This window comes from Juglans regia, chromosome 16 (genome assembly GCF_001411555.2).
Source record: "Juglans regia cultivar Chandler chromosome 16, Walnut 2.0, whole genome shotgun sequence".
NCBI lineage: Eukaryota > Viridiplantae > Streptophyta > Magnoliopsida > Fagales > Juglandaceae > Juglans > Juglans regia.
In genome coordinates this window covers 5522315-5539970 of record NC_049916.1, presented here as the reverse complement: position 1 = coordinate 5539970, position 17656 = coordinate 5522315, and the positions used below count along the sequence as shown (strand labels likewise).

Genomic DNA, 17656 nt, shown 5'->3' with positions numbered 1-17656 from the left:
ATCATGTGGGTCTATATGTATGTGAGAAGAACGTGTAATTAATTCAAAGGAATTAAGGTAATTAATTTCTAATTATATATATATTTATCTGTTAATATAAACAGTGCCGAATCTTATTGTCTTATATATGATCCATTGTAAGAACCAAACAAGTGAATATCGCTACATAAATCTTAAAACTAATTAAGCAAAGACATAGAAAGATGATGTTAGCTTTGTTTTCTAGGTTTGCATCATGTGATTATCAGCTCATTAAGCATATTTATAGTTGTGAGGAAATAATATTCCAACCAATTATATAATATATACTTAATATATGTGTGTGTATATATATATATATATATATTATATATCCATAAATATCATACTAATAATTATTATAACTGCATGGAATTTGACGTCTTATGGAAAGGGATCACATTAATTTATGCAATATTTATAAGTTGCTAATTACAAGCCACTAGCTTATAGCCTAAATGACAACCAGCAATTGAGGAAGTATTAATTACAATCTGTATATATCACACAATATATATATATATATATATACACCACAGCTTAGGATTGAACAACTTGACCTCCACTTTGAATTCTAAACTAATGATCAATTCATATAATAAAAACAAAAGGGAATACCTTGCTGAGAGATTCATGATGCTCCTCATCACATCCGTATGTTACCGCCTATTGCTCAATTTAAACATCATTTTTAAGGAAATTAAGTGTATATATATACATAGTGATCATATTATTGTGCATGATTCTTGGCGTAGCAACTAATATTTTATATAGTAATGTTATTTTTCATCTTAATTTTTATAATTCTTAATCAAACTTGCTGATCATGTCGTGATCAAGGTTTAACTTAATTACCTAGCTAGACAATTGTGAAAACTAATTAAATCTAAAGCAAAATAGATCTATGAGTACTATATATTAATTTTCCAATTAAGTAATAACATTCTTTTTACTAAATGTTTTAATGTTGCAATCTTTAATTCAACGTGTATTATAGTACGTGAGATCAACAAATAATTATACTACTAGATCTCTAATTAATTAATGACGCATTTTTTATATTTACATTTTGTCATGGATCACATCCATGAATAAGCAAATTTCATTGCATTTTGATAATATTATCCATTTCCCTTTTTTTCCTTTCAAAGAATATTTCATCATGAGTACTTTAATTATTGCAGCTTCCTCAAACCTATATATAATGAAAAAACAACCAGCCCAGCCAGGCGATAAATCCTGGGAACAACAAAGTGACAGGAATTAGAATATAAATATGATCATCCATCCATGGGCTAATTACATTAATTTAAGTCTCAAGTCAAAAAAATTCTAATACTTATATGTAGATGCCCCCTTTATGTGATTTTTTCGATAGCTAAGAACCTATTCTTCAATAAATTTTGGCGAAAGCCTTTGAAGAACGTGGATCTTTGCTGCACAAACATCCATACATTGAGATTTGGTTCTACGAGAACAAGCATTGCATATAATAGAAGGTGAATATAATTTTCTGTCAAATTGTATCTCATGAACCTACCAAGCTATTTGACAACGTAGATGAGAGGCATATAGTAGGTCTGTCCCGTGTTATGTAAGTTTGTTTGGTGTTTTTCTTTTAGAAGTTAAGAGGTCATACTTTATTAAGTAAGAGTATATCTAGGTGCATTTTCTCAAGGTGCAAGCACATGTACACTTATTTTACAGTTAGATTAGTAACCGATATTTCCTCTATCATTGTTACGAGGAGCTTATACCTTGCTATTTATGCCATATATATGAGGTACGTAGACAGCCGGCTGACCATGTGATATATATATATATATGCAAATTGTCACTCTTTATTTTGTTCTTATCCACATTTTGCCTTTCCTTATTCAAGGCCTTGCATGATTGACCATCCCCATCCTTTGTCGGGGTCATCTTCTTCACTCCCATGTCACTTCATCCTTTGCAAAATACCACTCTCCTTGTTTCATGTCCTGTTAGTTTCTCTTTCAAGAAATATAAAATAAAAAAACATTTTAACCCAATTTTATACATGTGATAGTGGTGCTGTCCATTAACACACATATATCATTTTTGCAAGAACTGGGATCTTGCTGTTTGATACCTAGGAATATATAATACCCAATCTCTACTTGGTTTTTGCATGCCTAGGAATGTAAACATCTATATACTCAAACAATATTTCCAATACGGATGGTACGTACACCACAAACAATTAATGTTGATGACTGAGCCCAGATGTTGAACGCAACACTAGAAGAAAATTGGTCTTTACCGGTGAGTTCTTAGTCGCTGCAATTTAAACCCCTAAAAGAGAATATTTTCGCCAACTTCAGGTGAGGCTATCTCATATAAGTGACACATTTAGGAAGCTTAAAAACTGTTTCAGCTTTATTATACGTCTATAATCATATTTGGTCTATTTTTATAAGATCATAATAGTTAATTCCTAGTTACAAAGTTAGGAGCAAGTTTAAATATATCATAATGTTATATTTAAGTGTATAACTCAGCCATAGTCTCACTGAAAACCAGAAGATTCATTATTAGAAAAATAAAAAACTTCTTATAATAGCAATTCCCTTGAGGAGAACATGAATGGAACTCTAGAGATTTCCATTCATCCAAATACTTTTCCAAATCTGTTATTATTATAAAAAAAACAGAAAAAGTCATAACTTCTACGAATACCCAACTCTTTACACATAAATGCTGTGACCTAATAACTTAAAATAAAAAAAGCAAAGGTAAACAACATCTAATTGTAATTTACTGGAACTCTCTGCTCATCTATTGGCACTACAAGAAAATAGAGTTTTCCCTTTATATTAGTTATAATCGATCTGCAATCTTAGCTATGGTTATGGTATATATAAAGCCTAATTTGCACAAAGTGGACATTGAATGTTAATCTGTAAAATTAACATGTAGGATATTCATGAGACAGACTTAGGCTTTCAGTTTCTATATAAATATGGCTATATATTTTTATTATATCCTTGCTATCTAGCTCTCTCTCTCTCTCTCTCTCTCTCTCTCTATATATATATATAAATATATTATATATATATTACATGCATGCATGGTTAATTAAATCAACTATTAGACAATGCACTTCGATCTTCCCATTTGCTGATCATGTTTTCTGGATGGAGTATTGGTTTCTGATATAACAATATGCAGCGTGCTGTATATCTAATTTAAGATTCTAGCCAAACAACTTTACATGTAATGTCAATATATGTATATGTATGTATGTATATTTCCATATATGCTATAAATCACCTAGAAACAGATTATATGCCTTCCGAATACATAGGATCATCCCTTACAACTTGATGTGGGCTATATGTTCATCTATGCCTTCCATATCACCCTCATTCATCACATTTGTTGGGGATATCAATGCCCAAGCAGCCTTCTAGTAACATATATATTAGCCCCGAAGCAATCAATAGCTGAGTACTACTTATCCAATAGGTAGATAAAGTAGTGATATGCATAAATGGAGGCTGGTCATATATCATTTTTACTTGACCATTAATTTTCATTTTTTCGATTATAAACACATGCAATCACATGGTTTTAGTGTAATTATATAAATAATTGGAATACACTAAATACTTACTTATATTCTAATATATATATATATATATATATATATATATATTATCTCATGGATATTGCCGATAATTGATATATATATACTACTTATCCATGCTAGTCACATATTAATTGAAGAATATAATTAACTCTACCCAACATATTAGATATTGGTATTAAGTAATAATACCAACTTGTTACTACTGCAATGGATAATATGGCCAAAAATGGCATATATTTAGAGCCCCCCCCCCAAACCAAAAAAAATATTTATAGAATAACTACTCAGAAAACACATATCCAGCATATACAACACATATTGAATGAACATTCTGGGACTTCTGCTCATATTCCAGGATGATACTAAGTATGACCCTTTGAGCCTTCAACAAGTGCCTCCCCTCATCCATCCCATCCTACGTACATAAACCTTCATAAGCCTCTTCATACACAGCAAGTTTCCATCAATCTAGTTCAAGGGCTTTTGCTTGACTGTTTTTACAGTTAAAATGCAGAAAGCTAACATCTTCAAGGTATGTAATAGCCATATAAGATTTAATCTCTGTATGGAGTTCAAATAACTAAATTCAGTTCCAGCTATTCTTCAAAAGGTCCAACTCGAGTTGAACCCTAAAATCATTGGTGCATAAGAAGAAAATATACCTATAGCACTAAACCTACAAAAATTAAAATGCATTTGTTTATATATGCTATTAATGTTTGTAATACCAACATGCATGTTAATAGCATGCTAACTTGAAAGCAGTTTCACCCAATTTCTTTATCATAATGTCGTGTGGTTGAGATTTGGTAAAAGTTTTTTTGTATTGATTTTGTTCCATATATATATTCTGGTATTGAGATTTAAAGGTTTTGAAAATAAATTGGATTGTTGGGTGCAGATTGTAACTTCTGGAATCGAGTGCTTTTGATTGGGCAGCACGTGACTGAGGCCGGCGGGCTTGTTAGTGAGCCATTTCAAGGTTGTGGTTAGCTGAAACTCTTTCAGACTCCAAATTGAAGGTAATGAATACCCATACCCAGCTGCAGAATGTTTTTTTCCATTTCATTAATTCTCAAAACATAGATGATTGTTTTGTTTTATCTGTGTTATTATATATGCTTTTTGCCTTCTGAGTTTGGAAAGAAATATGGATTATTATTAGATAATCACTCTTAAGTCATGTGTCTTCTACTTACCATATTGTACTGGAGTTGGTCTTTTGTTTTGGGTGATGTTGTTCGTTTGTAAGTCTATATTGTTGGTCTATACTGTTCGTTTGTAAGTCTATACTGTAAGTCTATACTGTTTTGGGTTATTATATATATATATAATTATATATTACTCGGGAGCAACGTGCAAAGTGAAATGGTCTAGTACATGCTGTATAGGTCTTTTACAAATAGCCAATACTGCACAACTGTACAACCATCATATATATACACATTTAATGTGAAGTGCACATTTATTAATAGAAAAGGCTAAAAAAAAAAAAGCCTTGCTGCAGTTAAACCTCTGGAAAAAGAAAAAATACAAAGTGTATATAGTGGCAAAGACATCATAATTTCATGTTGAATCAATTACATGAGTCAATATGTTCATCTTTATGCCTCTTCGATAATATAATGAAATTTCAATTTGAAGCTCCCTATTTCTTGCAAGTCCTTGAATAAGATAACAAATTATTTCAAATCTCTAAGAATATTTATGATTGCCTACATGCCAAGACACGAAAGAAATGTACTTCATCCTATTCTATGCGTCTCTATTTAAACGAAGCTAACCCCTCAAACACAAAGCAACCCATAGATAGATATGTTGGCTTAACACCTAATGTTTATTCGATTGTATGCATAGGTTGATTTAGAAATAACCACCCAGTAACATTTATTTGGTATGCAAACACCCACATAAACATATCAGCAAAACAATATGATCATATATACACATTTGCATGTGAGGATGCTTAAATATTACTTGTTCAAATAAACCTTTAGGCAGATCAGGATAACTAGTTGTGTCTGCATAAGAGATTCTCAACACCATAAACACACAACTAAATAGAAAAATTAGTATTTGTCAACAATATATACTCAACTTGAAAATATTAATTATATATATATATATATATTATTTTTGGTAAGTTCTCAACTTGAAAACAATATACAAACTGAATAAAAAAATGTGAGTTTCTGTTTACAAACCTCAAAGCATGTGAAACTGCAAACCTTGTATAGGATACTTCCTGCAAGAAACAAACCAATACAGCAGATCAATTAAGACGGGTGTAAATAATAAGTGTGCAATGCGGTTAGATGTAAGTAAAAAAAAAAAAAAGAAGAAAAAGTCCTATTTCAAAATCTGTCTCTGCCACAAAAGAGTTAAAAAAATATCAAAAAAAGAAACATGCACCAAGAAAAGAAACTGAGAGTAAGACACAAAAGGGAAAAAATCGAAAAATAAACGTATACTGCCTTAAAAGAAACAAAGAGAAACATAATAATAAAATGCCATAGTTAAGAAACTAATCACCTAGAAACCAAATAGGCTTTATGAACAAAAATAAAACAAACAGTAAAACTTCAAACAAGCACGAAACCGTTTAAAAGAAAGAGTCATCAATCACTCAACGGGTGCATAAATATATTTTTTTAAAGTTTAAAGGTCTAGACGATTGCTGTCTTCAAACCTGAAAATATTAAATCATAGCATTTAAAGCTTCATTTTCTTTCCATTCCTTCATATTAATTGGAGCAGCCAAATTACCCATAGTTTATTTTCACTTTTCTTTACGATAACCTTTACTCTAAAGACAGACTAACATTAACTCTCTCTAACACCTAATGAGTAAACGTACAAGCGATTAAAATTTTGGTTCTCAAACACGAACAGAAAAGGCTAAAATGGTCGTGTTTTTTTTCATCTTGGTCACCTGAAACAGGAAAAAAGCCTGTTTAATATATATATAGCTTTATATATGAATATTTTCATAATATTCAATTTCAAGTACTCTCCTCTTCAACCAAACAACTTATAAAGAACGAAAAAACAGCAAATGCTACTCATCCGATAGTGATCAACGGTTTCCTCCAATACTTCACGTGTGATGAATTATGTTAATTTAGCATAATTAACATTTGTGTTGTCATTTGTTAGTGCTAAATTCAGTATTACTAATTACTATATAGGGGTTTTTATTTATTTATGTTAAATTACTATATGGACAACTAGGGACTACGTACCTAGCGTCATCATCGAACTTGAGTTGGGTTGATTCAGATGACAACTGGTTCACAAAGCAATTCTTGGAGAATATGGAGTCACATGATGTCATAAACAAGACATCATTTAAATTGATGTCAGCCAAGTATCGTTGAAAATATTTTCAAATAGAGACCTTCTATGATACCTACCTAGCCACATTCAGAAAAACTATAAATGTTGCACGCAACATTTATTCTCCTATCAACACATTTGGTTGAATGCGAGTTTTTCATTGAACTTATATACTTGCAGTCTCTGCTTAACTAACTTTCTTCCACACCATATCTTTGTTTAGATGGACAAAAGTTGGATGAATGACCCCGATAGGCTTGTATCACCTGCATACGCTGAAGGCGTTAAATATTTCCTTACACAAGCACGAAACCATGCAAGTGGAAGGGATCGCATTCGGTGTCCATGTCATGCATGCCCTAACAATCTTTGGCTGCCTATATTTGAGGTGGAAACCTTTTTTTATTAAAGGGATCAACCCAGATTACACCCAGTGGATATTTCATGGGGAGGAGGAGACAACATTGTACGTCAGTGATGATGAGGAGTATGACGATATCATCCAAGGAGACGATTACATAGATGACATGCAGCATATGTTGGATGACATCCGGGCAGGCACCTTTGTTGATGTGCCCCAAGATGGCGCTCCTGCGCCAAATAGGCCACCAATTACTGTAGATTCACCACCAACATCTTTTGACCAGCTACTAGAGGATGCCCGACGCCCGCTTTTCGACGGGTGTAAAGAATTTTCGAAACTGTCATTCGTTGTCAAGTTGTTACACATCAAATCAATCGGTGGATGGTCAATTAAGTCATTTGACATGCTACTTGATTTGTTGAGGTCTGCCTTTCCTAATGCCCTCTTGTCACAATCATATGAGGAGTCAAGGTCTTTGGAGCGCGGTTTGGGCTTCAAGTACAACAAAATCCATGCGTGCCCCAACGATTGCATATTATTTTGGAAGGAAAATACTGCTCTTAATGAATGCCCTACATGTAAGGCTTCGAGGTGGATACCAAATACACACGGGTCACGCGCGATATCTCAAAAAGTGTTGCGTCACTTTCCTTTGAAACCGAGATTGCAGCGTCTCTTTATGTCTGCAAAGATAACAGGTGATATGCGAAGGCACAAATTGCAACGGACGATAGAAGATACTTCTATGAGACATTCGGCCGACTCTGAGTGTTGGAAGAAATTTGATGAAGATCATAGTTGGTTCGCTGCGGATCCACGCAATGTTAGGCTCGGTCTGGCTTGTGATGGTTTCACTCCATTCAACAACTTGGCTAAACCTCATAGCATTTGGCCAGTGATCCTTGTCCCCTATAACTTGCCGCCATGGTCATGCATGAAAGACCAATTCTTTATGACCCCTCTGATTATTCTTGGCCCAAGGTCACCAGGGAATGAGATCGATGTATACTTGCAGCCGTTGATCGATGAATTGGTTGAATTTTGGGAAGATGGGGTACATACATATGATGCCTCAACTAAGGAAACGTTTATGTTGCATGCTGCCTTATTGTGGACGATCAATGATTTTCCTGCCTACGGGAATTTGTCTGGCTGGTCAACAAAGGAAAAATTGGCTTGTCCGTCTTGCAATGCCGACACAGACTCCAATTGGTTGAAATATGGCTGAAAACATTGTTACATGGGACATCGACGTTACTTACCAGCAGATCACATATGGAGGAGGAGGAAAGGGTTGTTCAATGGTAGAGAAGATCATCGCATGCCACCAAGAGATATAGGAGCTGAAGATATTCAAACTCAATTGCAGATGATTGGGGATGTTCAGTTTGGCAAATCTCATAAGGAGAAAAAACGCATTGCTGAAGAGCTGAACTGGACAAAGTGTAGTATATTCTTCGTGTTACCTTATTGGTCAACAGTTCAACTTCGGCATAATTTAGATGTTATGCATATTGAGAAGAATATTATCGATAACATCCTATTCACTTTAATGAATAGTCCAGGAAAAACTAAGGATAACATCAATTCAAGGCATGACTTGGAGATTTTAGGCTATAGAAAAGAATTACACTTGAGGCATGATGGTGATCATGTAACAATGCCACATGCACTGTACTCATTACACGGAGATGAAATGAGGAAATTTTGTGAGTGGCTGTCTGAGATCAAATTCCCAGATGGGTTCGCTTCCAATATATCCAACTGTGTATCTCAACGTGATTGCAAAATCTCAGGGTTGAAAAGCCACGACTGTCACGTTTTTCTGCAAAGACTACTCCCCATTGCTACTGGGGGGTATTTAAGAAGTGACATAGCCTTGTTTGATTGAACTTGGTACTTTCTTCAAAGAATTGTGCGCTCGAACACTGGATGTCAATCGCCTATCCCAACTCGAAGTTGATATCATCACCATTCTATGCAAACTGGAGATGATATTCCCTCCTTCATTTTTCGATTTTATGGTCCACCTAGCTGTCCATTTACCACGTGAGGCCAGACTTGGGGGTCCAGTACAATATAGGTGGATGTACCCATTTGAGAGGTATCTCGCAAATTCAAGCGGTATGTTAAGAATAAAGCCCGGCTAGAAGGTTCAATAGCCGAGGCCTATATTCACACCGAATGCTTGACACTCCATGTACCTCAAAGACATTGAGACGAGTTTTAGTCGAGCGGACAGCAACATTGATGCTGACGAAGAGGAAACGTTAGATGGGTTCAGAATTTTCAACCAGAAATGTCGTCCCTTGGGCATAGCTTCTAACGTGCAATTAGAAGATAAACTCTTTAGGGCTACCAGCTGGTACGTGCTCAACATTTGTGCGGAAATTGGCCCTTATATAGAGTAAGCATTAACTAGTCAACTTAAAAATCAACTTCCATTTGATTTTAATAAGTTGTTATGAACCCAATACCATCTAACTTGAATATTTTTCTACGCCTTGTTACCTGAATGCAGGGAACACTATGAGAAATGTAAGGTGCAAAACCCAAATTGCATTGATCGCACGCATCAAACTGAGTTCCCAACTTGGTTCAAGCAACATGTAAGTTAAAGCGAATCCATATCTAACCACAATCATGCTATAGCTTTCATTTGATATGCTTTGGCATGACGAAAATAAATGTTCTAAGATTTGGCTTTGTTTTTTTTTTTTTTTTAGATCCAGGAACAACGTAGGGAGCATACACTTGATGTGTCCGCTAATCTGTATGCGTTAGCTTGCGGGCCTGATCTTTGGGTTGTAACATATGCTGCTTGCATAATAAATGGAAAAAGATTTCATACAAAGCAGCGTGAACTTTGCCGGCGTACACAAAATTCTGGGGTGTTAGTAACCGGTGACGAGGCCACAAATAACGTGGACTTCTACGATGTTATTAATAATATCGTAGAGTTAAGCTATATGGAGTGGCATCGGGTGTACCTGTTTGAATATGATTGGTTTGACGTTGGTGATCGAAAATGAGGGGTGCAAGTGGATGACCATATGATTAGTGTCAACATGAACAGAACTTGGTATAAGGATGAACCATTCGTGTTGGCGAGTCAAGCTGATCAATGTTTCTACATAAGAGATTTAAGGGCGAAAGGGAGGTGGGGTGTAGTGCAGACCTATACAAATAGGAATGTATACAACATTCCACCATTGCCAAGGGTTCTCGAAGATATTGATGGCGAATCAAGTACTCATGATGCCGATCAAGAAAAATGAGTCATCATATTATTACGAAGCAGTGCAGTGTGATAATACAGTTCAAGTGGCAACTCCACTTGATAGACCTGATATACTACCTAGCCATGTCTGCGCAAACGCAAGCATGGATCTGGATGGTCAATGCACTGATTCAATAGGCTTTATTAATGATGACATGATCACTTCTGAAACTGGAAATGCATACAGTGAGGGGGAATATTCAGACGAGGAGGACCTATCAACAAATGAGGAGGAACATTCATATGAGGATGACCTATCAACAGAGGATGAGTCTGTGTCAGATCTATAATTACAACCCAGTAATTTCAACCATTTAAGGTTGAGATATTAGATTTCTTAGATGAAATTCCCATGTGTACATAGACAGTATGAGATTGTTTGAGAATTTGGTGTTGAGTTTGATCATGAAATGTGTATATAGACAGTTAAATATGAGATCGCATGGTTATATATTTTGATTTATTTCTTATTGTAATTTGTTAGGATTTTCTTTCTCCTAGCTCGAACTACATTTCATGCAACTTCCCATACCTAATTTAAACGAAGTCTAACATGTGCTTTTATTTGCTTCAGCTGACGTTCAATACTGGGAGGTCGCATGAGGAGCACTATGCAATATCAAGGTATATATTTTGACATACCAGAAATGTCGCCTATCTATGTTATGCTTAAGGTGTAAGGGTTAGTCCGGCCTTCAGTTAAAGAAATTGTTTGAGAATAAATGACATTTTTTTGAACCTGTCTGTGGCTTTATGATCTTTATGTCGTACTTTTTTATGGAGTCATATCATAATGTTATTAACTCGTACTCGTGCAGGTAACCAACCGGGACCTAGTTCAAGAGGCGGAGGGAGAGTTCGAGGTATTCGTGGAAGGCGTTATATACCATACTCAGGTCGTCACATCCGACCACGTGGGACGAAATTATCTTCATATCACAGCACGGAGGAGTGTAATCAATCCTCCTCGGATGACTCGACACAGCCACCAAGTCCCCCACCATGTGCCAACCCAAATCACGTGCCAGAACCTATTCAAGAACCCTTACAAAATGCAATGGAACAATCACCTCCTAGAGATCAAATTGGTGCATGTTTTTCTAATACTTATAATTTTGAGGGAATTATCATGGTTGTACACTTAAAAACACTAACCTATTGAACCTTGAAATACAGCTGCAGATGCCACCACTGAGGCAGTACCAACGCAAGAGTAGAGGAGACGAAAACGTGGGCCAGCTAGATGCATTTTCTTTGACAAGCTAAGGAAGAATGGAAAAGTGCAGTTGAAGATAAACGATGGTGAGACAGCCCCATGTTGTGAACACGCTTCTATGTTCACAACACGAGTATCGTGGATTGTTAAACAGTATTGCGACATGAGTTACAAGCACTGGTCGGATGTCCCACAAACCATTAAAGAGGAGCTCATCGACTGTGTTCGGGTAAGTCATTGGTTACTCTTAGTGACATTTTATATATATAGCTTTCATTTTATGTAGTATAATTGTCGCCCAAATAACGAGATGTAGCCTAATCATTTCCATGCTGCCTTATGTAGAGTGACTTTTTGTTTGACTGGGATCGCGAAAACCACCGATTGACGGTGACAAAGGCCCTATGTAAGCGCTTCAACTCCTTCGATCACGACTTGCACAAGATTTATCAATCATATGGAAGCCACGAAGAAGCGTTGGCTCATGGAACTAGCTTGGTGGACCCCATTGTATGGGTGAAGTTGTGTGGAAGGTGGGGCAGCGATGCCTTTAAGGTACATATGCTCTTTCTAACATTAAGTAATGTGTATGCTTTTAATATGTCTAAATATTGATACGGCAAATCTGTAACAAAATCATAAGTAATACTTCCCTTATGTGTATGGCAGAAAATAGCAACTCAAAATCGGGAGAACCGAAACAAGTAGGCGATTAATCACACTTTAGGACGAAAATCATTTGTCCGATTACTTGAGCAGATGGTATGAAATGAGGGGAAACAATCTATTCATTTCAATAGACTAGTGAAAATGCACTTAAATCATAGCTTTTACACATTTAAGTAGTATTACATTATTACTGCTTGACTTGGTTACTCATAGCTTTTGGGCTTAAAATCTACATGTCTACAACAGAATAACGTTTTCTTAAATATATTATATAATGAAATTTATAAACTGACACATGTAGCGCACTGAGAATGGGAATTTGGTCGACTTCTACAAGGAGACCCGCTGGTCCAAGAAGAAGAATAAGTTTGTTACAGATACTACAGAAGAGACTTATGTGAGTAATACCTTGTATAGGAGTTAGGAGCAATGTTTCTTTCTATATGTGATAAATGCATACATAGCACTAAACCTGGCTACAATACTAATCGTTGTTTTGTCAATGTGCAGAAGGAGATGCAAGGTAGGTTGGATGGCCTAGGACCAGAGGAACGTAGTGATGAGGCAGCAACAACTGTCTTTAGGGAGGTCCTTGGCCATCGACCAGGATATGCACGAGGACTTGGGGAGATTGCCATCCCTGAGTCAAGTAGACAACGTGACAAAGTTCAAATGCAACAATACCTGTCTAAGGTTGAAAAGCACAAGAAAGATTTTGAACAATATAAGAAAGATGTTGAACAATATAAGAAAGATGCTGAAGCCTACAAATGTCAGTTGGATGAGATGAGGACAGAGATGCGGGCTCTTAGGGAGCATCAGTTACAGAATAACAACCTGATGCAGTCATTCTTTAGGGCTTTTCCGTCATTCACTGAGTCAATTCGACAGACTCAGTGTAATGATTCCCCCGGCCCATAAGGGGCCTCCCATAATGTGGTAGTTTTTTGGGTGGGTTTCTTTGATGGTTTTTCACTCACCGGGGAGAAATTCAGTTGGGTGTCGACATTTCTTTTGGGTGGTTATTGTACTAAGTCTAGACACTAGGCAATATATATATACATAGTACTATATATATATATATCTTTATATATAATGGGATGCCATGTCTACACCGGTTCACGATGATAGGTATGGGTGTCCTCTTTTTGTTGGGGTTTTCAGCGAATCTGCAGACTCCATACCATCCCATCAAGTGTAGGTCTGTCTCATGGTTATCTAGTGTCTATGTCACTATTATACTACAAGACCGGGGCTGGGATCTTGATTTTGTCAAATGATATTAAAGTTTAAATCCCAGTGTAAGTTCCTTAATTTAAAAACTATCTTCATAAATGTACCCAAACGGTACAAATACTTGTTCACTATTTCTTCCTAGCTAACATTTGTCTGTGGTTTGATATGCTTTGCAGTAATGTGGTGCGGGTCCACAAAACATCGTTGTACGTGGAGTGTAATCTTTGGCTTAGTACATGCTGATTTGCTCGGTATGCATAAAAAATGCTTTGGCAGGAATTTTTTTCATTTAAAGTTGGGTCTTGCATGGAGTTTCATTTACTGTTGGTAAATGACTGTCTGGCTAGTCATTTACCAACAGTGCCAGTCAAGAGCGCACTTGACTGGCCATGTGTTTGACTATTTGTGTTTTGCAGTGATTGGTTGGATGATTGTTTTACTTTTACTGGTTTTATGTTGCCTACAGGCTGGTATTACAAACTCTGTTGGGGAAAAGTAAAGTGAGAGGAGGAGGATCTACCTTTCCCTTGATATGGATTGAGAACTGGCCAATACTGGTCCTTTTGGGTAAGATTCTTCAAATTCTTAGGTTTCTATTTACTTATTGTGGAATGACTCTCCTGTTTCATGGCATGCTGATAAGACAATTGAAAATAAAAAAGGTCAAGCATAATAAATTGCACATGATGTTAGTGGTTGATTTTGCTGTGTGCATAGGTTGAATTCAATAAAATTTTTGCTTTTGCCTTAGTTGAGCCATCCAAGGATAACTACCATCTCCTCAAACCCTCCAACCAATAATATATTTGTTCTAAATAAAGGGTATATAGTAGTTTCAATTATTATTGAACATGGGCATGATGCAGTTAATACATGGAATATCCTAGGAGAAGGTAAGTGACAAGGAGCATGAGTTTCTCGTTGAACTAGTTGTAGGGTAGGCTTGATGTTTTTAAAAATTTCATTATCTAGTTGTTCAAGCTTTTTGAAAGGAATTTCTAATTAAGTTATTGTGGAAGTGGTGAGACCCATTGAGAATATGTATTGGGAATAGTTTTTAGTGGACTTATTATGAACGGTTCAATAAGTAATATATGACTTTTTTTTTAAAGAAGAACATCCACCTAATGGTGACCACAGGGTGGACTAGATTGGGCTACAAGTAGTGGTGGAGATCTTCAAGCTTGTTATTCCCTAGCTTTGATCCTCGCAATGTGGTTATTCCTTAGCTTTGATGGTTATTCCCTATTAGTGGCGGGGTTGTTATTCCCTAACTCAGCCAAGGAGATTTGGTTTGGCAGTGGCTTTTAATATGGCTACGAGCCTTTTTTGAAGTTTGGTGATAATGCGAGGTTCTCCATGTGGCAAAGAGCTTCTCAGGTAAAATAGAGCGCCTATAAGTTAGGACTTTTCTTGTAGTGCCTAATAACATCCTGATCTAAAAATGACATAATAACATTTAAATAGGGAAACAAATGCCTTAGAGTGCATGATAGACTTATACGGCTTCGATTGATTGCAACACCAGCATTAGTAATATTAATATTGCTACTACTGCATCTGCATGCATATTGCATACACCATCAATATGCAATATGCCTTTCCCAAATGAGGAAATATTGATTGCAATATGCAATACATCATGATTATCTATTTGGTATTAAATACTGTAGTTTTAACTAGGGACTGATATGTCCATTTTTTGGTTACCAGATCAGCTCGGGTTATATGCCTTTCCCAGTATTCCCCGCACAATTGATAGATTTTTAGGTCTCTACCAATGATGCCTCCCACTTAGCCAGCAAAATTCTGGTTGTTAGTGCTAGATGTGTAGTATATTCTATTCTGAAACTGTATTTTGTAATCTGCTTTGATTCTTCTTCTCCTTCTCAGGTTTAATCTTTATGCCTCACCTGCATTATACAAAACCATGGGGCATATCCTGAACTGAGGATTATAAAGATAATGGTACAGAAGGTGATGTTGCTCATGTTAATGTAAAAGCGACAATTGTGAGTTTTCCCTCGCTCATAAATAATTTAATCTTAGCACGTGCTCTATTCTTCCTCATAACTTGTTGGTAGATTCTAATTTTCTATCTCATATAACATGTAAAGTAAACTGGAAGTTAATTCTTGACAGGGACACTGAACATGTTATTGCTATGCTACATCAGATGATTGAAGATGCTCACAAGGGCAAGCCCTACTCTTTTGAGTGGTACTTAAAGACGTTAGTAATCTTTTGGGGGTTGCTGTATACAGGTGCTCTATACTTCTTTTTCTCATTACTAAGTATACACATAACACACTATATTTTTCTCAAAACCAGAGGCATTTATATACATATTGATGTATTCTTTCATGAGAGAGGTCTGGAGAATATTTCCAAGCCTGTCCATCTAGTAAATACCTGAAAATGTTTCAAATATATAACTAATTTTGGGGTTCTTTAGTTTTTCTTCTATACATAATGTCATCAAACCTATCTTCATAAATATCATAACTAAATTTCTTTCTTTCCGCTAATGTTGTGCAGTTTGTTGATACGTCAAATACACGGATGAAGAGTAATAGAAGTGATGTGAGATAAGAGACTTCGTGTTTGCTACATCTTCTCGAGCCAATACGATATGCATAACTGTGGGTGCGAGAGAAGATGAACGGTTCAACTTAAAAAGAGATTTGTAGTGGATGGTTATTATTCATTGTTTGTAATGGATGGTTAAACATTATTCCATATGTAGCTCACTTTGTATATGTATATGAGAATATAATACACATGCCCAGTGTAATATATATAAGTTTGGATGAGTTGATGGATTCAATTTGTTTCATGTGTTTTCGATGTTCAACTTGAATGGATGAAGTAGGAGTTGGTTGAATGTTGTATTTAGGAACAACTAAAAACCAGGGAATGTAATAAAATAGGGTCATAATGTTTGACCTAAAATCCTCTTTCCCGGCGAATTGAAGGTTTATAGCGGTGATAATATTTCGCCGCTACATACTGCAAAACAGTTTTGAGCCAAGCCCAGCGATTATGAATCGCTTCCAAAAATGCATCCCGGCGATCTAAAAATCGCCGCTATATAGTTCACAATACTAAACGCTAATTACGGCGTCTTATAGATCGCTGCAACTGAGTTTCACATAGCGACATTTTTGTCGCCGCGATTTCTATCTCGCTGGGAAAGAGTTAATAGCGGTGATATGACGATCACCGTGCTATGAAGAAGTCAATTACAACGACTTAAACATCGCCGCGAAATAATTTTCAAAACGAGAAACTAATTCACGGTGATTTTATAATCACCGCTGTTTAAAAGAGGTTAGTTACAGCGACTTAAACATCACCGCGAAATAATTTTCAAAACGAGAAACTAATTCACGGCGATTTTATAATCGCCGCTGTTTAAAATAAGTCAATTACAGCAACTTAAATATCGCCGCGAAATAATTTTCAAAACGAGACACTAATTCACGGCAATTTTATAATCGCTGTTGTTTAGTTATGGCGATATTATGGTTGTTGCGATTGAGTACGCAACAATTATAGCGATGTAAAAGTCACTGGTAAAGATATATTCCTGCAAAATTTAATCGCAACAAATGTTCTTTAAATACTGTTAATTCTTTAGCGGCAATTTAGATCTATCGCCGGTACATAGTTTTGCCGGCGAGTTAGACTCTTTTTGTGGCAGAAATTAATCGCTGGTAAAATGATTTCCCTGCGATTAAAAACTGGTTCCTGCCTTTTATGACGGCGATTTTATTTGTATATAGCGGCGACGTTTTTTCGCCGTGAAATAAAAATTTGCCGGCGATTTTTTCATTACGTTGTAGTAGGTCTAAAGTGGGGCTATAATAGTGGCGATTGGGTAGCGAATTTCAAATCGCTGGGATAGATATTATACAGCGATTT

The 17656-nt window shown here is 35.9% G+C and overlaps 1 protein-coding gene across 1 annotated transcript; it reads left to right on the top strand.

Annotated features, from left to right (window-relative positions):
• The first annotated feature begins 11832 nt into the window (after positions 1-11832).
• LOC108980777 lies at positions 11833-16562 on the top strand. Its single transcript, XM_018951784.2, has 8 exons — positions 11833-12056; positions 12173-12382; positions 12798-12893; positions 13007-13983; positions 14199-14299; positions 15626-15744; positions 15875-15996; positions 16271-16562. Exons 1-4 carry the CDS (start codon positions 11946-11948, stop codon positions 13415-13417), a joined length of 828 nt encoding a protein of 275 aa, XP_018807329.1. The 5' UTR covers positions 11833-11945; the 3' UTR covers positions 13418-13983; positions 14199-14299; positions 15626-15744; positions 15875-15996; positions 16271-16562.
• Positions 16563-17656: the final 1094 nt, after the last annotated feature.

What these genes read in the sequence shown, in the direction of transcription:
- LOC108980777 (XM_018951784.2), top strand. Translation starts at nt 11,946, where the DNA reads ATGTTCACAACACGAGTATCGTGGATTGTTAAACAGTATTGCGACATG. An exon ending in AGCTCATCGACTGTGTTCGG is followed by an intron (nt 12,057 to 12,172) that starts GTAAGTCATTGG and finishes TGCCTTATGTAG; the next exon opens with AGTGACTTTTTGTTTGACTG. An exon ending in ATACTACAGAAGAGACTTAT is followed by an intron (nt 12,894 to 13,006) that starts GTGAGTAATACC and finishes GTCAATGTGCAG; the next exon opens with AAGGAGATGCAAGGTAGGTT.